Below are 25,700 nucleotides of genomic sequence, written 5' to 3' on the forward strand. Positions count from 1 at the left end.
GTTTTCCACCAATCTGCTGTAACTTCATGAATGACCCTGTTCCCACCAATCGACTGTAACCTCATGGTACCATATCTTACGGCCCTATCCACCAATCCCCTGCAGCCCTTCCTCCTCATACCTGCCTACTGCCACATCTACCAATCCCCTCTGGCCTGCCCATTGCCCTATCCTCCAATCAATCCCCTGCAGCCCCTCCTCCCAGTACCTGCCTACTGCCACATCTACCAATCCCCTGTGGCCTGCCATTGCCCTATCCACCAATCCCTCTCTGCCCCATGTTACTCCTCCCCTGGACATAAAAGCATGATCCTGCATGTGTGCCACTCCCTTCCTCTGGCGCTCTCTCGTCTCTCTCTCCCTCTTGCTCTTCCCTTGGAGCCGCTTGCTGTCACCATGGCACGAGACCTTTCTCTTCCTCTCTCTCTGCCTTCCCACAGCCATCTTCCTCTGTCCTGTTTTCTCTCCCATTCCTCATGGCCGCCTCTCCCGCTGGAATCTTGGGTTAATGGTGGAAAATTCCTAACAGCTATTTCATAACCCATGTTTTTAAATGCTCACTGTTACAGATGGACCAATATAAACCTATCTGTTTTTTTTCCTTTGCATTTATTTCTGGGAACTATTGTAAGATAGATACCACCAGTGATGTCACCAAAAACTAACTCAAGACATGTCTGCATCGATGCCAATGAAACAGAAGAGTAAGTATAAAAATTATTTCCTAATGGTGCTAGAATAAGTGGAGGCTCACCCCCAACCCGCTGGGACATTTGTAGAGCAAGTGGGAATGCCATATTGGAAGAACTAATTCCACATCTGTGAAGAAGAAAACTTTTTCTTACTTTTTTATTATTTTTAAAATTTCTTTTCTTCACAGGTTTAACACACTATTAGATAAATATCAACACACAGCAAGTAGAAAGTAATAGAAAAATAACAACAAAAACAAAAGACCTCCAAACAAAGACTTTCCACAATAATTCAATCCTAGAATGTCACCTCTGTAGCTACAGATGACATTATCACAAATTCGGGAAAAATGGTTTTTGTCTTCTGGGGACCAGCTGAGGTCACTAAGCATAATGGTTTCCAATCACATCCATTTAGTTGTAAAAGACAAGAATTCATTCTTCTCTGTGGATGAGTACTATTTGATAGTACATACATATCATACTGTTTGCCTTGATTGTATTGAGAAATATTTCTTCGATTCTCTATTTGCTTATGGTTTTCATAATGAAAGATGCAGTATTTTTATCACACTTTATCTGCATCTACTGAGATCATCATATGACTTTCATTCTTCAGCTTGTTAACGTATTGTGTTTATGGACTTGCGTGTGTTGAACCATCCCTGCATGCCAGGATTCCTACGTGGACTCATGGCTGACCTGGGTGAATGACGGTGCGGAAGTGCTGCTGCTGGATTCAGCTGGCTGGCATTTTGCACACGTGTGTTGCTCAGGCATACTGCTCTCTGATTCTCATTTTCTGTCGTATTATTTTGGGTTTGGGAACTAGGGTGACACTGGTCTCGAAAAAGGCGTTTAGGAAGACTCTCTCACTTTCAACTGTCGTGAACAGTTTGAGAAGATCTGGATTAGTTATAAGCTGCTTGGTAGAATTCTTTTAAAACATGAGCTTTTCTAGAAGAAATTTTCAAACTGCAACAAATAAAGCAAAACAACAGAACTCAACAGAGCAGCTGAGACAGGAAGAAGGGCTGGGGCCAAAACAGCCCAGCACTTCCAGAAAGGAACAGTCTTAACTCTGAAGTTCAGCTTCAAATCATGAACCAACTTCCGCTACATAGAGCAGGCGGCAGGCCTCCTAAGCAAAAAGTTATCTGGAAGAATTCCGCAGTGAGTGTTATGGTTAAGGGAAAACTGATTCTCAGGTTCAAAAAAAACCACACATAGGTTTTTTAAATACCTGAACACTTCAGATCAAAAGTAGAAGATTTCCTTCCAAGGAAAAGAAATTAGTTTGTCATAGGAACTTCTACAGTATGGAATGAAAGAAGATAATGAAACTATTTTGGTCAAGTTGGAAGACAAAATGTTCAGATAAGCTGTCAATCAAGTATACTGGCCATGTACAAGTGCACGAAATTTCCAGAGAAAGAACTGAAGACATTAGGCAGAAAGTACCATTAACAAGAAGAAATGAGCAATCCATTGTTATAATAGAAAAGTCATTTATTCATTTTTTGATTTTTTGACAAGAATGCTGTATACTTAGAGACATGCATTCAGGAAGCAGAAAGCTGAGGCAACGTCATGACTAGCGTTTCTATCACGTACACGTAACGTCTGTTTCATCTGGGGGAACGCAACCCGTCAGCTAAGCAACTTGAATTCTCAGTAACGCACCTCTGCTACCATTACTGACGACCGTCTCCTTTCCATCACATAAGTAAAAATAATCCACTTTACAGACACATTCATGGGAGTTTAACAAATCAAGGCAAATCATATGAATCCAGTCAACAACAGATTAAAACCCCAAATAACTTCAACCCGAAATTATACTCTGCCATTTCTAAGAGTCAATCAGATTTTCCTTGGACATCGGTCATCCTTCAAAAACAGGAGGAATGTGTTGCTAAGACCTTTGAACCGCGTGTCACAGCTCTCGCTGTGTTTTGTGATTACTGTTTGTTTGCTCTCACAACGTCAACTACAGGACTGAGTATTTCTAGATTTTTATTTATGTATTTATTTATTTATTTACCTTTCTTGTCACAGAAGGAGGAGGTTCCTTTTTCATACTTCTTAGTAAAAACTCCGGCATGTTATTTTCAATATCCTCACGAGTTCCCTTTTTGCGCAAAACTGCAGCCAGAAACGCAATAACCTGGCAAAGAAAAAAACGCTGTGGTAAGCCATTGTGCATGATGTACCATCTCATAAAACTGCTCCGCTGACAAAACACATCAGTGACCATCTATGTGCAGGGAGGCTTGGAGGTAGCAAACTTTGACACGAGGCATTCACACTGATTTTATTTGTATTTTACAAATAAATCTATGGTAATCTGTTACCCTTGCGCGCACTTTTTCCAGAAACCCTCATGTTGCCATTTCTTCCACGGTAAGTTCTACCTACTCAAAGAATTCTTCCTTAATTCTTCAGTTGAGATGGTGCCTTCTTATTTGTTTCTATCCACGAAAACTATCTCCTCATATCTAACCAGCATAAACTATACATTCTTCTCTCTTTGCAGCAAATAAACTTGTTAAAGGGCGTAATATTTCGCTCATAAGTCTGTGGCCTTCTGTTATCTAGTACATACAGGTGGAATGCTAGAATGTTATTTTAAGATAGGGTAGTACAATCTATCAATATACACATCATTTTGAATAACTGTTCTCCAAGAATCCAATGAAAGAGACAGGTAGGAAAAAGGAAACAACCACAGATGACGGAGACCGTTAGTGAGCCAATCTGAACTTGGCCTGTTGAGCTGGTGCTGCTTGGCAGCTATGTGAACTTGAGCAAGGTAGTCAGCCTTCCTGAATAATGGCAGAAAGAACAAGCACAGCTGTTTGAAAGATCAGGCATCCATACGGGAGGAAAGAACTAATCATGACCCTACAAAAATAAATTATAAAAAGATTAAGACAAAGGGAAACAAAAAAAGAACAAACTGAACATGGATTTGGATACCTTTAATCCAAATCCCCAATGATAAAACATTTTTTAAAAAGTAAGCAAAACAGGGCCCAGCGCAGTGGCCTAACGGCTAAAGTCCTAGCCTGAGTGTGCTGGGATCCCATATGGGCGCTGGTTCTAATCTCGGCAGCCCCGCTTCCCATCCAGCTCCCTGCTTGTGGCCTGGGAAAGAAGTCCAGGACAGCCCAAAGCCTTGGGACCCTGCACCCGCGTGGGAGACCCGGAAGAGGTTCCTGGTTCCCGGCTTCAGATAAGCACACACCTGCCGTTGCAGTCTCTTGGGGAGTGAATCATCGGACAGAACATCTTCCTTTCTGTCTCTCCTCCTCTCTATATATCTGACTTTGCAACAAAAACAAAATAAATCTTTAAAAAAAAAACTAAGGAAAAAAACTACAAGCTAGGATCTTCCCAGCTACTCCACTTCCTATGCAGCTCCTTGTTTATGGCCTGGGAAAGCTGGGAAGGACGGCCCAAAGCCTTGGGACCCTGCACCCACATGGGAGATCCAGAAGAAACCCCTGGCTCCTGGCTTTGAATCAGCTCAGCTCCAGCCACTACAGCCATTCGTGGAGTGAACCAGCAGATGGAGGATCTTTCTATCTCTCTTGTCTGTAAATCAGATCTGCCATTTCAGTAACAATAAATAAATCTTTAAAAATACAATAATGTATTATTGTGTAATTAAAATTCTGTTCTTGTAAAGAGTATGTTAAATATCAAGTGAAAATACATGTCACTGATTCAGGAGCCATTTTTGTAGCCTCATTCTTGGCTTTGTTTCCTATAGCCAATGCTACACAACTTGAAGAAGTTTGTTTCAAATTCTAAAAATTGGTTCCAAAAGTTCCAGAAATCCAGATTTTTCAGAACATGCATTTTCCATGAACTTTCTGAAGAGCCTTACATATTACAATAAACAAAGTAGATTTTGAGCAAATTATGCTGTCTAAAAGACTAAAAATGATATCTAAAAATGTGCAAAACTTTTCCTCAGTTTTAGAATATGCTAATAAAATCTATATTCTAATTTGCAAGATTTATAGCAGAACTTTGTATTCTGACAAATCAGCTTTATCTTAGCTGTGTGACGTAGAACAAATATTGTTCACGTCTACAAATTCCAATTTTTTTATCAATGAAATGGAGGCATTAATGCCTAATTAATATGAACTTCAATGGAAAATGTCTTCAGTAGAGACTGATATACAAGATAATTAAATAGAAACTGCATCCATGAAAACATACTATCACCCAGGTGAACTAAAGTAAGAATATAATTGCTACTTACTGTATAGCAAGCACTGTGCTAGTTGTTGGACAGTCTAGACAAAAGGGTATTTCTATTATTCAATGACATCAAAGCATCTTTTTTTTCTTATAGAAAGGGTGGATAAGGAGGTAGACCTTGCAGTACTGAAGAAATTCAGTTAAGAAAAGATAAACAGAAAATAAAGTTATGGAAAGGAGCCAGCAAGACATTCGTGCAATTCGACTCACTGACACAAAACTCAGATTAGAGACAGGAAGGATGTTCAACAAGGGACTGAATTTAAATATCTTCAAATATGTTTATTTTTACCTCCCTGAGCTATGCCCACAATTTCCATTTATAAGTGTCCTAGGGGGTTGTGTTGTTTATGTTTTATATTCAGAAGAATGTAACCTAAGTTTAGAGTTACTGAACTCCTGAGGATGTAAACAGGCACGTTTGGAGGATCTAACCACTTCTTGGAATAGAATTTAATCCTGAATCATAGAAAATTTATAATTAAAATAATGGAAAGTTTAAAGTTCGGGTAATTGTAGCAATGACGCAGAAGGGACATCAGGAAAGTTCCCAGGGTGAAACCCTCTAATGCATTCATTACACACACAGGTGCAAATTTAATGGTCAGAAGGCATTGAACTCTATAATTAAAATCTGTGTGATTCACTACTGTGATTATACCTTAGTTAAAGCTACACATGTGTACACTTTTTTGTTTTTTTAATTTTAGGCAACTAGTCCTCAAAGGCAAGGCTGGAAGGAGACCTACCAGATAGTTTATAAAATATTGTGATGTATGATCCAACCCACTGCTATGATTTTAATCTATAGAGTACAGGAAAATCATAAACCTGACTATGATAACTTGCAATTCAATCTGTTCAAATATTTGAGATGATACATATATGCATATATTTAATCTTAATTCTAATTTCGTTTATAAAGTAAAGTGTGTACAGTGTACACTCCCCTGAGAACTGGCTCTGTCCCTGCCTGCAGCCTCCTGGTAGTGCGCATCGCGGGGCAGCAGAGGACCACTCCAGTCCTTGGCTCCCTGCCGCCTAGGAGGGAGCTGTGCACTGAGCTCTGACCTCCCTCCTCTGCGAAGGGAGAGGGAATGCATGTCTGGAAAGACCCAGCAATGTTTTAATCCACAGCAGATGAGCGGAAAATTTACAAAAAAAGGTCCACACACCTAAGCTTTCAAACAAATGTGGCTTACTGTGGAGTAGTTCTGAAAGAAACAATGGTACGCCTTTAGATCAGCCATCTGTGGCAGAGGACAAGGAGCCAGCCCCCGGATAGCCTGTTCACAGGCACTCTGCCTTAAGTCTGTGGGACAAGTGCGTCTACCCTAGGCCACCTCTCCCCACGCACAGTCAGCTCGGGATGGACAGCAGTCATCCAAGGCTGCCCAACAGCACAACAAACCCTGAGACCAGAACAGACACTGCTGCACTACTTCTCTTTCTCAGGTGACAAAAAGAGGAATTCTGCACTCAAATTCCCTCCCAAGTAGCTTCATTTCTTAGTCCAATCAAAAGTGACATTAAAATGGTGGTACGTTATTAGTGTTAAACATGGGCCTAAATGGCCATGAGGAAACTTCCTAGCTGAAGGTATGTTTATTATCTTGGCTATGGTGAGGAGGTGAAAATTTCTTGGCCGTAGGTACTGGTATTAAAAATCCAGCCAATTTGTATGGTAACAGACTTCATTGTATGTCCGCTGCGCTTCAATGAAGTATACAAGGAACATAAAAACACTTCCATGCACACCTCCCTTAGAAATTCTAAGATTAAAAGGGCTGACAAAACCACACTGCAGCAAGGATATGGAGCAACACTAACTCTTACTCAGAGCCTGCGGGCACACAAAGCAGTACAAACACCTGGGGGAAAACTATGCCCACTGCTAACAAAACCAAGCGGGCATCAGTCCTAACACCAAGCAACCTCATTCCCAAAGGCTGACCACAATGCAATGACTATACAAGAGGTTCATTCGGGAGAGTTTATAAAACCTTCATTCATAAAAGCTGAAAACAGCTCAGCCGGTTCATTAGCAAGAATATGTATAAACAAAATAAAAGTTGTATAATGGAATCCTACATAGCAAAGAAATGGAACAAATTATGCACTCAGCAACATGGATGCATTTCAAAAAATATGTTCAGTGAAAGAAGCCATAGACAAGGGTACCACCAAGGCTTCTTTCCTGGTCACACTGTGTTGGTGGGCAGCCACAAACACACACCCTCCAGACTTGCCTGGCACTGCCACAACCCCCAGCCCTGCCACAGGAGCACCCCACCCCCTGTTCCCACCACTGCTGTCTGCAATAACAGTGGAAGAAGATAGAGACAACCCTTCAGCATTCAACCGGGAATGGAGCGAGGAGGACCTAGCCAGCTAATACCCACAGACACAGCCTCAGGAAAAAGCCTACAGTTAAGAAGACCACCCGTCAAACGTGACGGCTCATCTGCTGTCAGCTGGACTGTGCCAGAGACACAATTATCAAAACAGACACACGTAAGGGCGAAAGAGTAAGGCAACCAACATCACGGAAGGGACAACAATGCTTTAGTATCCGATTTCAATAAAAGGAACGTGGACAAAATGCACCCCTCCCAAACAAAAAATTCAAAAGAAGGACAGGCATTTGGCCTCATGGTTAAGATGCCAGCTGGAAGATCTGGTGGCCTAGCAGTTAAATCCTCGCCTTGAATGCGCCAGTATCCCATATGGGCACCAGCTTGTATCCCGGCTGCTCCACTTCTCATCCAGCTCCCTGCTTGTGGCCTGGGAAAGCAGTGAAGGATGGCCCAAAGCCTTGGGACCCTGCACCCACGTGGGAGACCAGAAGAGGCTCTCCCGGCTCTGGATCAGCTCAGCTCAGACCATTGTGGCCTCTTGGGGAGTGAACCAGTGCATAGAAGATCTTTCTCTGTGTTTCTCCTTCTCTATGTGTATATCTGATTGTTCAATAAAAATAAATAAATCTTAAAAAAAAAAAAGAAAGAAAAAAGTTGCCAGCGGGAGTGCCTGTAGTACCCATGTTCAACACCTGTCTCTTTCTCCTGACTTCAGCTTTCTGCTAATGTAAAAGCTGGAATACAGCAGTGAAGGCTCAAGGGTTTAGGTCTCTGCTGTCCACATGCACAACCTGGACTGAGTTCCCAGCTCTCGGCTTCAGTTCCCTGACCACTGTAGGAATTTGGGGGAGTGAACGAATTTATAGAAGCTCTCTCTCCAGCTCTGTTTTGCTCTCTCTGTATTTGAGAAAGTACATTTTTAGCAAAATCAAAAAGGTGCAAGAGAAAACGACAGTGAAAACAAAATTAGGAAATCAATGCACCCTGTGAACAAGAAATTGAGAATGGAGGTGGAGATTTTGAAAAAGAAGCAAACAGAAATCTTTGGAGAGGTCAGTAAGTCAAATAAAACACACACCTGAAAGCCTTGACCACAGACAAGATGAGCAGAAGGAAGATGTCTGAATGGAACATGAGACTTCTGAAATATCCTGATGGGAGGAAGAGGGAAGGAAGGAAGGAAGGAAGGAAGGAAGGAAGGAAGGAAGGAAGGATGGATGCAGACAGCCTTTGGCACCTTGGACACACCACAAAATGAACTGATCTTCAACTTCTGGGGATCGCTGAGACGAGAGTGAAGGCTGGGAAACCCTCTCTAACAAAGGAACAGCTGAAAACTTCCCTGGTGTGGAGGAACACAGGGACACACAAGTGCAGGAGACACAGCAGCCCACCGGGGCTTTCTGCATCTTCACCACGAGACATTCAAGGGAATTCTGAAATCTGCAAGAAAGACACCAGGTCTTGTAAGAGAACTCCCATTAGAATAACACGTTTTTTCAACAGAAACCCAATGAACCATGATGGAATAAAATGCTACATTCCAACTGCTAAAGAAAAAAAAAAAAAAGAATACCTTAGCCAGCAAAGCTTTCTTTCATAAATGAAGGAAAAATGAAGACTTTCCAAGACAAGCAAAAACTAAAGGAATTCATCCCTGGCAGACCAGCCATCAAAAGACAAATGAAGGAGTCCAACAGTAAAGGAAGATAGCTATCGCCACAGAGACATGAAAGAGCAAGGCCCACCAGAAGACCAACGATATTGAAATAAACAGAGCAAGCCATTTCAGTGATAGAAGCAAGTCATTACTTAGAAGAATAACTTTAAAAGTAAGTAGTCCAAACTCCCCAATTAGGTTACAGACTTGCTGAATGAATGAGACAGCGAGAGAAAGAGAGACAGAAAGAGAGAGAGAGAGAGCGCACCAGACATCCAATGAAATGCTACCTACAAAAAACTTAACCTCACACCAACGGAAGGCAGAGTAGAAAACAACAGTCTATGTAAACAGACCCATAAGTGAGCAAAAGCTACAATTACAGATAAAATAGATTCTCAATTTAACAAAATATGACTGTTATAAATGTATATGTCAGGGCACTCAGTTCTATAAAACAAACATTATTTAATCTAAAGGAAGAGAAAGACTCCAACATAATCAGTGGGGGACTTCAATGCTCCACTTGGACAAGTGAACAGATTATCCAGTCCAAAAAAAAAAAAAATCAACAAATGTGTGTTAAACCACCCCTTAGGTCAAATGACTCTAACAGAAATTTCCAGAACCTTTCATCCAACAGATGCAATATACACATTCCTTTCATTACCATATGGAATGTTCTCTGGAATAGAGCGTGTATTGGGCCACACAACTAGTCTCAACAAAGTAAACAAAAACAAAAACAAAAATCCAAATCATGTTAAATATCTTCTCTGAGCACAAGGGAATAAAACCAACAAACACCTGAGTGAACAGTGGGGTCAGTTAGGGGACTGTTCACCACAGCAGTCAGGAGACGCATCGCCTCCAGAGGTGTGCTACCAGATGGTAGTTTCCAGAATGCTTCTTTACTCTTACCAATGAATTCTCCTGACAAAGCAAATCATTTATTCCACAATTCCCAGACACCTGCGATGTGCAAACCTGGGCTATCTCACTGCTTGGGCTTAACGGAGCACAGAGAATCACTAATGCTAATGAACCATGATTACTGACGGGTTTTAGTCTAGCTCTGCACACCTGTGTTTTATACCCACCAATTTTTTTCACTATCATGAAGTGTTAAACTCCATTTTTCATTTAATTCTGTGCCTCACTAGCCAGTAAATAAAATAGCTTAAATTCATCATAAGGAAACAGAATCACTTAACTGCAAACGAAGTAAACATTCCTGAGAATCCAGAATGACTGTCTAGTAGAAAATCGAGATTCAAACCTAATCCTTCTGAATGACAAACCTATTTGAGAATTGGAAGAAAGGTAAGGTGCTGTGATAGAAGGCAACTTCTGGAACAACTGCCAACAATCCCCAATTGCTGGTATTCATAGCCATATTTAATCTCCCACGAACACCAGCTAGAACTGGCTACCTCCCTTCCAATGAACAGAATTCGGCAGCAGGAAGGGGATTCTTTTCTGTGACTGCTACAAAAGACCAGGCTTCCATCCTCCTAGCTCTCTCTCCCTGGCCCTCCTGCCAGCCCTCTCTGATGAAGTGAGCTGCTGTGTTGGAAAAGCTCCACAGAAAGACCCGTGTGGCAAGGCAGCAAGGGATGCCTCCAGCCAAGGGCATGCAAGAGACTGAAGCCTCGGTGGGCAAACTCAGAGGACATAGCACCCTGCAGACAATTGCAGGGGCTCAGAAGTCAATCCTCCCCAGGCCCAGCAAAGCCACAGCCCAGAAACTACGAGATCATACATGAGTGTTGTTTTAAGATGCTCAATTTTGGAGCAGTTTGTCTTACAGCAACAAATAACTAGCCCTGTACCCGTCTACAGAGAAGTACATGGGTGTACAGATTTTAGCACACATGTTAGAATAAGAGGAGGCCTCCCTGCAGTCTGCTAAAAGAACTTCTTAATGGCCTTAAGTTTCCTGATTAAGAATTTTTGGATACAATAAACTCCAAATAATATGCATCAACATAATCACACTAAGTGTAGAAATCTCAGAACACTTTCCCCCAGAATGCATCTGTAAGGTTAAGTACTTCAGATATAACTGTATCCTTCACAGCCTGGGCATCCCGCTTCTAAAACACTTGAGATCAGAAGTGTCTCACATCTCTGATTTTGTCAGATTTGGCGACAAGTTGCGGCGATGTTTCTAGCTGAGCACCCCTAAACCAAAAATCTGAAACCTGCGACATTCCAAAACGCAGTGTCAGATTTCAGAGCATTTCCTGTTTGGGACTTGGAGTTTACGGATGCTAAACCTGTGTGACAGAGGGCAAAATCAAGCCAAGTTATAACAAAACCTTATTCTGAAATAATCAATCTCATGCGTCAGAAATACCTATCAAGGATAAAACGGCAATGTGCTCCCTTCACCCCTGAGGGTGTCGCTGTGTAGCGGGTGAGACCAGCACAAACACACGTGTGTGCGCACCCCCACCCACCACAGCTAACCTAAGTGATACGAGGACCTGCACGCGCTATCCACTCATGTATTATAACGTCGTCACTGAATGCCAATGGCAAAGTAGTCACTCACCTGTACTGTCTTCCCAAGTCCCATGTCATCACCAAGAATACACCCTCTTCCTTGTCTGTAGTGTCCATAGAGAAACCGGGCTCCCTCCCGCTGGTAGTCCCTCAGGTACCTATTGATAGTATAAGGAACAGCGTGTCCCTCTTCAGATAATCGAAAATCAACAGCAGGCATCGGGAATTTCCGACCCGGGAAATACGGTTTTTCCAAATCTTCATCATCAAATATCACATTCCTGGGACAATCTTGAACAGGCTTGACTTCCTGGAGCCTTTGGAGAGGGATCTTCCTTTCTTGAAGGTCTGAGTATAAGACAACAGCAAATGATCTCCCGTGCTCGTCCACTGTGACAGACTTCACGCACGCCTCACAAAGCTTTTCATCCACCGGAGATGGGGCAAGGCATCTTTCTCCCGGATGCCACCTGTCTACAAAAAACAAACAAGAAAATCTAGCTGACAGAGTAACACCGCATTCGTACATCACTACAAGGTGGGGAGGAGGATGTGCCTCACGTTAATATTCTTCCCAAACAGCTGAAACGAAATCCACTACAAGAAGTGTTACTAGAGGCCTTCTGCAGTGGACACAACAAAGTGGACTTTGGTTCTTTCCAGTGGTTCTCACTCTGCGTTCCATACACACCACGGGTCCCTGGTCTTAGGATTTTGTTTGGTACCTACTGTGGAATGCCAATTGTGATTCTGATACACAGCTCGGGTTAAGAACTGCTGCTTCCAATAGGAATATTGCCAACTTGCGTACATTGCACGCCTCATGCAGGATACCAGAGCAGCAGATAATAGGACTTGGCAACGGGGAAGCTACGATCCTTGGAGAGCAAATGTTTGTGGTTTGCCTGCCTGCTTTTGCATCTTCCCTCTGGAGATGGTTGCTGCTTCCCGCTGTCAATACCACTGCTGTTACACCAAGGGGAACTCCCATTCAGCTACACAGAGGGATGGCACGGTTCTGACGTGATGACATCGTATATAGCATTTGCGACAGACATAACATGTTAGCACAGTCTTCCACAACATTTCTCATCAGAGTTCCTTAGAAGAGAATGCACTATTCCAAATCACTCAGGTGTGGCTGTTCGACCACACAGGGGAGGAAAAAAAATATATATATAACATATATATTTTTATATCTTCTCCCACTCCAATCTCTGGGCCCAGTTTGAGAACCGTTAGAGTATTCCAGAAGACAAATTTTCATGTAAAGCCAAGATCCATTGTACGGGTGCAACAACATCCAGGGGCTGTTTCCACCAGTGTCCTGGCAAGGCTGAACCCCTAGAACATGCCCACAATTCTTCATACATTCAGTCTATTTCACCTCATGAGTTTGCCCACCTGGCCAAGCGCTGCGTCATTTTAAAAGACTATTATAGAACATTTATGATGCAAAACACTCCTTTGTTCATCCCATATTTCATCACGTCTCAGATGGGAAAGGAAGAAAATAATTGTAAAAAAAAAAAAAAAAAAAAGCACTCTTTCTGCAGCAAATTAACTAGTCTCACTTAGAGCCCATGTTTAGTCAGTCTGTAACCCTCTGACTATCTGTCTGCAACTAACCCATCAGGATGCCCTCGGGTTCTGCCTCAGGAAAAATACCACTTTCACTGAGACCACGACCTCTCTAAGCCAAAGGCAGGTAGACTTTTTGTTTTTCTTTTGGCATCACACCTGAGCTATTATTTCAGATTTGAAGACTGAACACTCTTCACAAAACCACCCCACGGTGGAGGGCGATGGACAGGAGGGAGTTGATAAACAAATGGGCATGGTGCTGCTGCCAATAAAACTTTATTCACACCGTAAGTGTTGGACTAAATGTGGGACATACACACACACACACACACACACACAATCGCACTGATTCATCGCCCCCGACCCCATGGGAGAGGGCCGGGCCCCGAGGCCGGCGCCCGCTCATACCTTTGCGGGAGCAGTCGGCGCGGGGCTCCGGGGCACAGGCCTCCTGCATGTTTAACAGCCGGCGGGCGGAGGAGGACGGCCGCCCCCGGGGACATGGCCTGGCTGCAGCCCCAGGGGAGGCCCACGGCGGGCACCCAGCCGCCTCCGGCCACGCCGCCGCGACAGGTGGCCGCTCTCCCTTCTCCCGGCCCGGTTTCCCTGGAAACTCCACAGCAACTTTCCACCGCGACTCGAAAAACTCCCGCGAGAAGCGACTCCCCAGCTGTCAGGGGGAGGATCTCGCGAGAACAAACTCAAGCGGACGTGGGCGGGGCGAATCCGCCAGCTTCCCTCGGGAGGCAGAGGGAGGGACCGCGACCGTTGCAAGTATCGCGAGGTTTCCTCTGGGGTTAGGGCGGATCTTGTTCCTGAGAGAGGAGGGAAGCGCAGGGAGGAGGGGCGGGGCGATGGCTAGGGGCTCTCGAGCTTCCGGTGTGAGGTTTCTGGGTCCCGCCCACCTCTCGCTTCCCCCAGCCGGGAAAATGGCTCCTGAGGCGTCTTCCTTCTGTAACTTTAGGTTAGCTTGAGTGGCCCTGCATTTGTCTCAGCGTCCTTTCCTACCTTTCATAGTCTGATGACAGCCGCCGGGTGCAGTCCTGGGTTTTTAAGGACTCACCCTAACACCCAGCAGGCTAGCCTTCCCAGTTTCCCAGTCTGCACAGACAGATCGCTTTGGGGTGCGGGAGAATATGGGCTCGTGGGTCCTAGGGATTAGGACGTATGCGAAGTCATCCTCTTGCCTATTGACTGGGCGGTATTTGGGTACAATATCCATGGCTGTTTGCATGCACCTCTTGGGCAGATTCTAAAAAGTAGCAATACATTTCCCACAGAAGACTGAGGTCTAGAATATCACCTACTTGCCTACTTACCAGCGGGTAAGAACTTTAAATCCGAGAGAAACATATAGCTCTGGGTTGAAGATGTTGATCGAGTCACCTAACTCCCCTCTATATCTAAATTGGGGAGCAGCACTCAGCCCTCATGAGGGCTGGTTCCAGTCCCGGCTGCCTGTCCTCCTATCCAGCTCCCTGCTGATGTGCCTGGGAAAGCAGTGGAAGTGCTTGGGGGATTGCCGCCCATGTGGGAGACAAACACAGCCTAGCAGCCACCTCTGGTTAGCACTGACCTTTGTGGTCACTTGAAGAAATGAGCCAGAGGATGGGAGATAATTCTAACAGCCTTTCCCATAAATAAATACATTTGTAAAGAAAATTAAAAAGAAATGAGACAAAATTCCCCAAACAGTGTGTGTGTGTGTGTGTGTGTGTATATTGTAAGGAATAAACGTGTTGCTGTTACTGTTACCACTGCAATGCAACCTCTTGAAAGTTAGCTATTTGCCTATCTAGTGCTTGAATCTAATACTCTGGCTCATGTTCACATGTAAAACCACTGGCAGAGGAGATCCTGGCAAAATTAAGCAAGACTACAGAAACAATTATAACATGAGTATTTCAAAAGAATATTACTCGGGTATCAAAAAGACTCTTGAGAGAGATGGTAACTAATAGTTTAACAAAAATAGTCTCTCCTTATACACATGGCAGACAACATATGTATAATTCTGTGTGGCAGCTCTAAAAGTTGCAAGTTAAAGACTCAAGAGAATATGTGTGTGTGTGTATATATATATATATATACATATATATATATATACATATATATATATACATATATATATAAACCTTAAACACAAGAAATTGAGTCTTAGGGTTTTAGTTAGAAGATTGTAAATTGTAGCATTGTTCCACCTAACAAAATGAAAGGAATAAGAGACAAGAGCAAGAAGAAAAAAAATAGATATGTCCTTTGCCAATTGATGACTTAAAGATTAAAATTTTAAATTCAATGTTTGGCATAGGTGTTTTTTGTATTAGCTGAAACAGGACTTGGGATTCTCACGTGGCTTATCAAGGGCCTGGGTTCAAGTCCTGGCTCCACTCTTGATGCCAACCTCTTGCTCCTACAGACCCTCAGAACAAGCACTGCAGGCTCCAGTGCCACAGGCCTCTACATGACAGACCTGGATTGAGTTCCCAGTGCCTGGCTGAAGCCTGGCCCAGCCCCAGCTAGTCAGAACATTTGAGGAAGGAACCATAGGATTGGAGATCTGTCTTAAGTCTACCACTCTGCCTTTCACCTAAATAAATTATAAACATTTTAAAATTTGAAATTAAAAACAAATGGAACCTAGAAAAATCCTTACTGATATTATAAACTAGAAGGAGAGTGTGTCACAAACTCTATAACTTATTCTAAAATGTGTTCCACAAGCGCATGCATGTGCACACACACACCCTTTTGTAACAAAATGGTAACAGTCGTGAACTCTAGATGGTAGGTACATAAAGGACCTAAAAGTTCATTGCATCCTTAAAAAAATTTTTTTTCTGTGTAACAAAACACATGGACAATTAACAGTAGGAAAAATGAAAACCATTAAGCATTTGCAACAAAGGATACTGTTAGAAAATGTAAAGAACAACCCAAATAAATTCTCTTTGCCAAAGATCTTAAATCAAGCTCAACACTGAACTAGCATTCTTCATGATCAATGTCATTGTTCTATTGCTAAATAAGGAGCCAAGAAAATAAGGGTCATGATTTCTAATATGTAGGCAGTTTTCCTTGCAATGCCAATGATCTTTTGTTCTAAAGTTCATGTACACAGTCAGGATCAGTGAGAGTGCTAATGGCTCAGAACACTGCACTGGAAGCTCAAAGCGATGGTGTATTTTTAATTACTGTCACTGTCACTAGACATCCAGTCTTTACATAAGGTGTTGGAAAGGATTCAGAAGGCATATTGACTTAGTACAAACTCCAGCAGTCTTGGAGAGCAGACTGGTAGAAAAGCATTTTACTATTTAACTGACACAACATGCAAGGTAGCTGAGGTTACCTGAGTATGTGTGGCTCTCCCGGAGATGGAGTCTTGGCATCTGATTCTTCAGGAATTGCAAAATACTTCCCCGGTATTGCAAAAACGTTTCTTAACAGTATTCGTGTAGGAACAAACTTGGCCAACCGATCCACCTGTTAAACCCAAAATCAACCATTGAGCTGAAGGAAATACCTGTTAATAATGGGTAATAATGAAAATAAAAGTTAATCCTTTAATAACCACTGGCATTGACAATTGTCAGTAGTTAGCAATGGAACCAGAGCTAAATGCCTTATTAATCAAAGGTCTTTTGGCAAATTTAAACTAATGTTTATGCATCAAATGTTTTAGGGATTACAGCCTAAATTAGCATTGGGAGGTTTAAAAAAATGACCTTAAAATTTTTAATTACCTTTGCTTCCCATTTTACAATGTAATACTCAGTTGTTTATTTTTCCATCTATCTTTCCTTATATTTTCTTTTATTCCTCCTTGTCATGAATGTCTGTCTTCCCTTCACTTTGCCCCCTTCACTTTAAAGGACATGTTGTAAACACCAGTGGGGTTTCCCACAGTCCTTGGGAACACAGTTTGGGTCCCTTCATCACTTCCTGCAGCCCATCTCACCCTCACTTTGTTGTGTTGTAGGGCCCTTGGTGCAAGGACCAGTAGGATCCAGCTCTGCTTTGAAACCCACTATGAATCACACGCAAAATGCCTCAGGGTACTTAGGAAGGTGTCAGAATCCCTCAGGGCACATAGGGATAAAGTAAAATCTTTCAGGGTGTTTAGGAAGGGTTCAGAACCCCTCAAGGCACTTCTGAAGGGGTCAGAATCCCCCAGGGCACTTAGGAAGGGGTCAGAATCCCCCAGGGCACTTAGGAAGGGTTCAGAATCCCCCAGGACACTTAGGAAGAGTTCAGAATCCCCCAGGGCACTTAGAAAGGGGTCAGAATCCCCCAGGGTGCTTAAGAAGAGAGGTGAAGGTGGGTCTTGGGGAGATTTTTCTAGTTACCTTCCACTGCAGAGAGAGTCCAGCCAGCACGCAGACACCTGCTGCTCAGACAAGCATCCAGAGAGTTGGTGTAATTGACTGTTCCTTGTATTTTGAAAATCTGAAACACACACACAAACACTGTCTGTTTCTTGGGCACCAAAATAAAGACCTCTTCAAACTGTCCCACAGCAACAGAAAGTCATTAAGCTCTGCCCTTTGGAGAGGAACTACTTAGCAGCAGCCAGCACTTTGCATGACTGTCTAACAATCCGACCTCCTGCACAGCAAGTTTACCATGTAAAGTCGATTTGTCATTCCACTTGACGTGGAGACCACCTGCACAGACCTTCCGCCCCTCCAGCAACTCATTTCTTCTTAGCAGATGTCGAAAGGAGAAGCCAGTTAGTCATACCGAGATGACTGACTGCCAGCAAACAGGTGAGTCATACAGGGAACAGCTAAAATGGACTTCCCAGAAGTCAAGAAGCCTGCTTCTCTTGATTGGTAGTGCGGGAGGGGAAAGACAAGCTTTCTGCGACTGGCAAGTTCCCTCCCCAGGGACTCAGGACAGCTGTGAAAGTCCATGCGGAAGTCCAGTGCTGAGAGGACAGGGGACAGTTTGTCCTCTTCTCATTGCCATGAAGAATGAGGTTTTGGCTTGCGGATCCTGGGTCCTGCACCCATACAGAGAAGATGGGGAATAGGGCCAAGGTCTAAAGCAAAGCTTGAGGATCTGCCTTCTCTGTCTTCGTTAAGGTTCCCAGTATGTTCTGGCTCATCCTCTGCAGAGCTATGGAGTAGGTGCATCATGTCCAGCTTCCTTCCTTCCTTCCTTCCTTCCTTCCTTCCTTCCTTCCTTCCTTCCTTCCTTCCTTCCTTCCTTCCTTCCTTCCTCCCTCGCCTCCAGCATCCTCTCCAGCCCTGCCGCTGTTTTCCTAGTGTCCCTCCTGGTTGTTGCCTTGTCTGTGTGTTCAGTGTCTGTTTCTCTAGGTCCTCTCCCATAGGGTTCTTGTTCTCTTGCAAGGATGCACCTTCCCAGAACACTCTACAACCCCCGCCCCCGGTGCATATAATGGAAGAGTTGCTTGTGGAAGATTGGAATTTCTGCTTAAAATATCAAACCACTAATCTTTTCATCTCAGCTATCCTGTTGTGTGTATAGTAATGTCTCATTGTGTGGATAACTAAAGATGCTGACCAAATTTCCATAATGTGCTGTGTTGAATCTGCAGCCAGGTCCTTCTGCCTTGAGTTTGTCTCCAAGGGACTCTTGGCTTCTGTGTGCATTCAGCTTCAACAGGGTTTGACTTATGTCTGCACCTTGATCTAAGGTCTGTTGCTGCTGGCCTGCTCTGTGCCATGAGTTCCAGGCAACGGGGCAACGTGAGCCTATATTGTTTTTGCTCCAATCACATGTGAGGATAGATTAAAAAAAAAAAAGAGTCAGTTTCCATCTAGAACCCAAGCCCCCCAAGCTTACCTCTAAGGCTGCCTGGGTTTCCTTAGGAAGAGATTCTGAGGCATTCACCAGTCTCACCTGCTCCAGGCTGAGCTCAGTTCAGCACTGGTTTCCAGGTTGGGCCTGTGTTTATGCTGAAGCAATCAGAGGCACAGTGGTGGTATTTCTAATGTTCACTCTGCAAGTTTTAACAGAAAATGAAGGACACAGATGCGAACTCCTCATTTTCAGGCCTGTAAGAATCTTCTAAAAACCAGCCAACGTTTGCCATTCACAAAGACCTCCCCCGCTCCTCCCTCCCCCCAGTCCAAATTTAACTTCTCAGTGACCACACTCTGCTCCGAGCAGGAAGGGCTAGTAACCGTGACCGTTTTGATCATGGAAATTGTCCTATGCTTTCATGCACAGAAAAACATGTATTTCTGCCTAGTGACAGTTCTATTTTTAGGAAGTTAATGAAAGTCAGTAGCAGAATTGAGTTAATCTGGAACAAAGTTTTATCTTGTGGCTGTCCTCAATGTTGCTGTGCTAGGCAGTTGAGATTCCCGTTTTGTGAACAAACTAAAGTCCACACATTACTGAGAGTTCATTCTGATAAAACCATAAACATGACCAAGAATATGCAGTGTCTATCAAACATCAGCTGACAGGACTACAGAGTACTATGAAATCTGAGCTTAAGTTGGCAAATGCTTTCTAAAAGGTTCCCTCTTGATTTGAGGACTCCTTTTTAGCAGTTAATTGCTTGAATTTCTTATGTGCAGCATTGAACTAATGTCCAAAATAAAAGAATTGATTTCAAACCTGTAATAGTGGGTCATCTGGAACAAAACCCATCAAATGAATCACAATTTATCTTTGAACTCCAGGCAATTGTTTTTGGAAAGTTGAAATCTTAAGGGTTTCATCAGATCTTTTTAATTCCAGCTTTGGTTTCTCAAGGTGAATTCTAAAACAAAAGTTCTCAAATAATGACATCTAGGAAACTTGTCAGATAGAAGATTATGAGTCACTGGGTTTAAAGGAGCTAGCAAGCTCTCGAGAATTACAGGTGCGGCCAGGTCGTGGACCAGACTCAGAGCCTCAAGCCAGGGTCACGCCCTCTGATGACAAGCCTACTTACCTGTGGAAACACAGCTGGGAGCCATTAGGAAGGAAGCGTACTACAGCAGGAAGAATAATGCCTGGGTTCAAGTGCCAATGGTCCTGGTCCCACTCCTGGCTGGTGGTACAGATTTGAGCACTTCCACGTATTTTCAGTTCTCTTGACTTTTAAGTGTGTACATTACCACCTGCCTTACTTAGTTCAAAATAAGTGGTGCTCCTTCTAATTCGAAAGTTAGCTTTAAATTAAGGTACTAACTTTTAATGTGTATAAACATTGGGTTCATGGCATGTGTGTAGTGTGTGGAAGTAGCTGTGAGTCTCCCATGAAGTATATGACTTCAACAAACACAGTACAAGTCGGTGGTGGCTTGGCTCACTGTTGCAGACGGTTCTTTCCTCCTGGACGTCATAGTTTTTGGGGCCTCCCTCAGTCTCAGTGAGGTTCTAATTCCCTTCTATCATCAAGAAGGGGTGGAGAAGGCGGTGATGGCCCAACCCCCTTAAGGCTTGCCCCCTGCTGATCCTCAACTACAACAGAGCAACTTCAAATTAACTTTCAAATGGATTTGTGTAAACTGCGTAGGCCTTTCCAGAAAGAACAATCCACAGTATCCACTTATAAATGGAAAGCTAAACTACAACAGATGTTCTCCTTTCTGAGAAGGTCCTTGAATTCACTGACAAACCTTTGGCTCAACTGATGAATTAATTTGTTCAGGCCAGATTTCATGAATCTTCTAATAATTCTCCCCTGTAGACATATTGACTTGATTTCTGAGGTCTACAGTCTGTGGTTTAAACATTTTAACCTTTACTACTTTAGTCAACTAACATTTATTACAAGATTGGATGATGACCGACCATTGAACAATGGAGATAACTAAGAACTAATGTCCAATTTTGTCTGTTAAATCAGCCTGACTTTAAAATAGTAAGTTGAAGTTGGTGGTGTCACTGAATTTTGAAATGTTTGGCAACCCTGATGTCATTCTCTTCCAGGGCTATGCTACAGATATGTTTCTGGGTATTGTTGCAAAGCTTGGACGTGCATATGGTTGCCATACTTAAAAGTGGCTGATCTATTTTGGCAATACACAAGCCAGATTTTAACTGCATAAGTAGATTTATTTATGGTTTGCTAGACTCTTTTTTCATTAAATAGAGTGTACTTCAAAAAGTTTATAGAGAAGTGGAACTAAAAGATAAATGTATTTTTGGTGCCCAAAAAAATCCTTTTGGAATAGATACATTATGCATATTTTTTCCTTTAAGGATCTTGGAACATGAAGGCTAGCTACCAATTGAGCATGGTTCAAATTAGATGTTAACATAAAATAGAACCGGGCTTTGTGAGTGTGTCTTTGTCCATTCTGTACACTAGACTTGAGATGAACATTTGGTGAAAAACTTGTTCAAGGAGTGTATTCTATGTGATGACTGTGAAGAGAGTTAGAAAACTGTGCTTGCAGGGGCAGGTGTTTAGCAGGGCAGTTCTGATGCCAGTGACCCCTGCATCTCATGATGGAGTGCCTGGATTGAAGGGCCTGTGCTGGCGTGTTGGCTCCACATTCCGCTTCCTGCTCATGCCACACCCTGGGAGGCAGAGAGATGCTTCTAGCAGTGGGGTCCCTGCCACCCATGTGGGAGACCTGGATTAAGTTGCTGCCTCCCAGGCATTAAGTGAGGGAGCCAATGAATGGAAACTCTGTCTCTCTTTTTGTGTTTCTTTCTGCCTCTCAAATAAAACAAACAATAAACAGATGCATTTAAATTTTTTTTAAAAAGATATATTTTTTATTTTCATTGGAAAGTCAGATATACAGAGAGGAGGAGAGATAGAGAGAAAGATCTTCTGTCCGATGATTCACTCCCTAAGTGGCCGCAATGGCCAGAGCTGCGCCTATCCAAAGCCAGGAGCCCAGAGCCTCTTCTGAATCTTCCATGTGGGTACAGGGACCCAGGAACTCTGATTCAGGCTCTTGTTTGCTACCTTTTAAGTGCAAGGAGCTGGATCAGAAGTGCAATTGCCAGGACTTGAGCTGGCATCTACATGGTGATGCTGGCGCCACAGGGGGAGGCTTGGTCTGATATGGCAAGGCATTGGCCTGAGGATCACTTACGAATTACAACAAGAATGAAAAATATTTGGGTGTTTGGCTCAGTGGGCTACAACACCTCTTGGGATGCCCACATCCTATACTGAGGTACTTGGTTCCAGTACTGACCCCCCTGTTTCTGATATAACTTCCTACTCTCACATACTCAGGGGAACAACAGATGGTGACTCAAGCCAATATGTCCCTGCCACCCTCCTGGGAGACCTGAACCTGGGCTCATGGTTTCAGTCCAGCCAAGCCCTGACTATTGCAGGTATTTGAAGAGTAAAGCAGTAGATAAAAATTTCTCTCTGTCTTTTTTCCTCTCTTTCAAAAAACACACACACACACACACACACACACACACACAAAAACAAAAAACAAAGAGAAAGTTTAAATAGAATGGAAAAAAAAATCAGTCTTTAAAAGCAGGGATGAATCAAATGGATCAGTTTCCTTTGTGAGAGGAATACTGTCATTATTTAGTATTTCCATAAGATTAATGAAAAGAAACCAGGATCTATTCCAAGCTAAAATACCTTCTGTGCATTTGGAAGACTATTTGCTTACGGCACTCTTAATCTTGTTTTAGTGTAAGATAAGGGTACGAATCCACACTCAGGGTAGTAATTGAAGAGCGTGTCAGAATTACAGCACATGCAGATTGAGACAAGGCTGCCAAAACCATCTAATTGGGAAGGGGTAGTCTTTCCAGCAAACAGGAGGAGAAAAACTGGATTTCCACATGCGAAAGACTCAAGTTGGACCTTTACAAAATTAGCCAAAATATAGAACCAATTCAAAATTAATTAGTGATCTCAAACTGTAAAGCTCTTACATGAAAATAGAGTCCAATGTCATGATATTGAATTTGGCCATATGTTCTTAGATATGTCATCAAAATACAGCAGCACAAGAAATAAACAGATCAGACTTCATCAAAATTGAAACTTTTTTCACTTTTTTCACTATTAATATACCATGCTTAAAAAAAGAGAAACAGAATGGGAGAAAATATTAGCAGCCAATATTTCTGATAAGAGATTCATATCTGGAATATATAAAGAAACCCTATAATTCAACAACAAAAAGATAGCCCAATTAAACATGGGCAAAGGATTTCAGTAAACATTTTTCTGAGGAAATGTGTGTGTGTGTTTAAATTGTAAAAGTCACATGAAAAGACAGTCTAAATTGTTCATCATTAGGGAAATGAAAATTAGGACCACAAGAGATTTTGCTTCACACCCAGTAAGATGATTTTCATGAAAAAAAAAAAAGAAAAGAAATAAAGAAATCAACAAGCACTGGTAAGAATTTGAAAAAAAAATTCAGTTTCTTATGTTTTGCTGACGGAAAGTGAAAACAGGACTTCAAGTGGGAAATACAGGTTGGTGGCTCCTCAAAGAGCCAACTGAATTGCCATGTAATTCAGCAGTTCTTTATCTCAGTATACACTCAAAGCAACTGAAAACTGACAACCGAATAAGTGCATTTGTACCGGTGTTCATAGCAGCATTATTCACCATAGCTAAATGGTGGAAACAACCCCAATCCCCATCAATAGATCAATGGCTATGCAAAAAGGGGGGCATATTCTTACACAGAATGTTATACAGCCCTAAAAAGGAGTGGGGTTCAGGTATACACATCAACATAAATGAACCTCAAACAGTTATGCTAAGTCAAATAAGCCAGACATAAAGCGAGAAATATTTTCTAATTCCTTTGATATGATGTACCTAGAACAGATAAACTCATAAAAGCAGAGCATAGAATAGAGGTAATCAGATTGGAGGTTTAGGAACCTGGGAGTGAGTGCTTAATCTGTGAGATATGGAGAGGTTCTGGAAATGAATACTGCTGATGGTCATACAGCATTGTGACTTACTGCTACTGAGTTGTGCACCTACAGATGGTTGGATTTTATATTACACACACACACACACACACACACACACACACACTGCTAGGCCCTAACCCTAGAGTTCTTGACTCCTTACATCTGTACTGGAGTCTGAGAATTAACATTTATACCAAGTTCCCAGATGATGGGCTTGGTATTGGCCCAGAAGCCCTCCCTGAAGAAACCTCTCCTTTGAGTCATTTGTCTCTCTTAATAGGACAAAGAGCTCCAAAGAAGGTTATGGAAACGATGTCAAATTTCAGGCCAATTCTAAGAGAAGGCGGGAGCTCTCCAACACTCAGCGTTGAGAAGCGTTCCATAGTCCCATCCAGGCTCTGGGGCAAGGCAATCCCAGAAGGAGTAGTAAGAGCACGCCACAGATAAGGAGCAGCAGTTAGCAGCACAGATACCACCTGTCATTTTGTCGTCACAAGACTGGCTGGTCCTTGACTGGTTCTCTTTCTCATTTTGTAGTTCGATCTCACTCTTGTTTTGGAATGCAGTTCATATCACTGAGTGTTTGTCCTTAATGGAAAGTTTGAGCAAATGTCATCAATACGGCTAACCATGGTGTTAGGCGTTTTGGGGTGGGAATGGGGATATTGTGGCAGTGGGAAGACTGGTTCATGGAGAAGGAAAGGAGAGAAAAGTAATACAAATATAAAGGCACAAGGGAGAAAGCTCACAGACATACTCGAGGGGGAGAAAACAGTGGGAAATAGACAAGTGTGCGCCAAGATTTCTTGAGAATTTCTAAGCGGTTGATTAGAAATAGACCAAATCTGTGGAGCTGGGTGGGAGGTTGAGGGCTGAGGCAGGGGGTGGCGGGGAGGAGGGTGGGCAATGCATGCTCAAGGACCTACGCTATCACTGGCCCTGAATCTCTTGGACTTGGCTTTTCCAAAGCAAACTGTCCCAGAAGTGCAGATGACATCTGGAATTCAGGAACCCTCCATGTTTCCAATCTGGCTGATGGAATACATGTGGTGCACAGGCTGCATTTTTTGCCACCCACAACTTTGGGCCCTGTTTAGAGCCAATGAAAGAACCAATCTGCCGAGTCAGAAGAAAATGTTAACACTTGGAAAAAGATCTTATCCAAATAGGCACTCACACACGTTGCCACATGAGGCGCACAACAGGCGCCATGAATGAATAATGAAACCTTGAGACTCCAAGGTGTTTATGTCCCAAGTTACGATAGCAAAGAAAGCAGCTGAGAATGTGAATTCTGCAGTCCTGAAGTCAAGCTGGTAGCTCAAGTACAGGCCTAAGTGAAGGCATTTCTCTCTCCATTCAGTTCTAGTGGACAGTGTGGTCCTGAGTACCTATGCGCTTTTACAGGTAAATGACGTATCTAAGTAAAACCAGGCCCTTGTCTTGAAAATGCTTACTATGGAATGGAGGGGTAAGATAAATGTGTGAAATCAATAAATGTGATTACATATGCCACAAGAGCAATATAAGCAAGCCATTAAACAAGATTTAAGAGGATCAAAGAAGTAGTAAGATAATGTCTCCATAGCCCATGGGATACTCTTAATATACAAATCACTGTACAAATGAATTTGACACCAGCTTTTTAATAAATACAAAAAAATTAAATCATCTTTGAAAGGCAGAGTTACAGAGAGGAGGGAAGAGAGAGGGAGAGAGACCTTCTATCTGCTGGTTCACTCCCCAAATGGCTGCAAACGCCAGAGCTGGGACAAGTTGAATCTAGGA

At 42.8% G+C, this 25,700-nt stretch overlaps 1 protein-coding gene across 1 annotated transcript in view; it reads right to left on the minus strand.

Moving 5' to 3' along the window:
- Nucleotides 1–13,749, minus strand: part of ERCC6L2 (ERCC excision repair 6 like 2) — a 60,322-nt gene extending 46,573 nt beyond the window's left edge. Inside the window, exons 1-3 of the mRNA XM_058657356.1 lie at nt 13,485–13,749; nt 11,542–11,966; nt 2,737–2,859 (exon numbers count right to left, since the gene is read on the minus strand). Of these exons, the coding sequence (XP_058513339.1) occupies nt 2,737–2,859; nt 11,542–11,966; nt 13,485–13,533 (597 nt within the window). The 5' untranslated portion in view covers nt 13,534–13,749. The remainder of the gene's footprint in view (nt 1–2,736; nt 2,860–11,541; nt 11,967–13,484) is intronic.
- Between the last annotated feature and the right edge of the window lie 11,951 nt (nt 13,750–25,700).

Source organism: Ochotona princeps, chromosome 31, assembly GCF_030435755.1.
Source record: "Ochotona princeps isolate mOchPri1 chromosome 31, mOchPri1.hap1, whole genome shotgun sequence".
Taxonomy (NCBI): Eukaryota; Metazoa; Chordata; class Mammalia; order Lagomorpha; family Ochotonidae; genus Ochotona; species Ochotona princeps.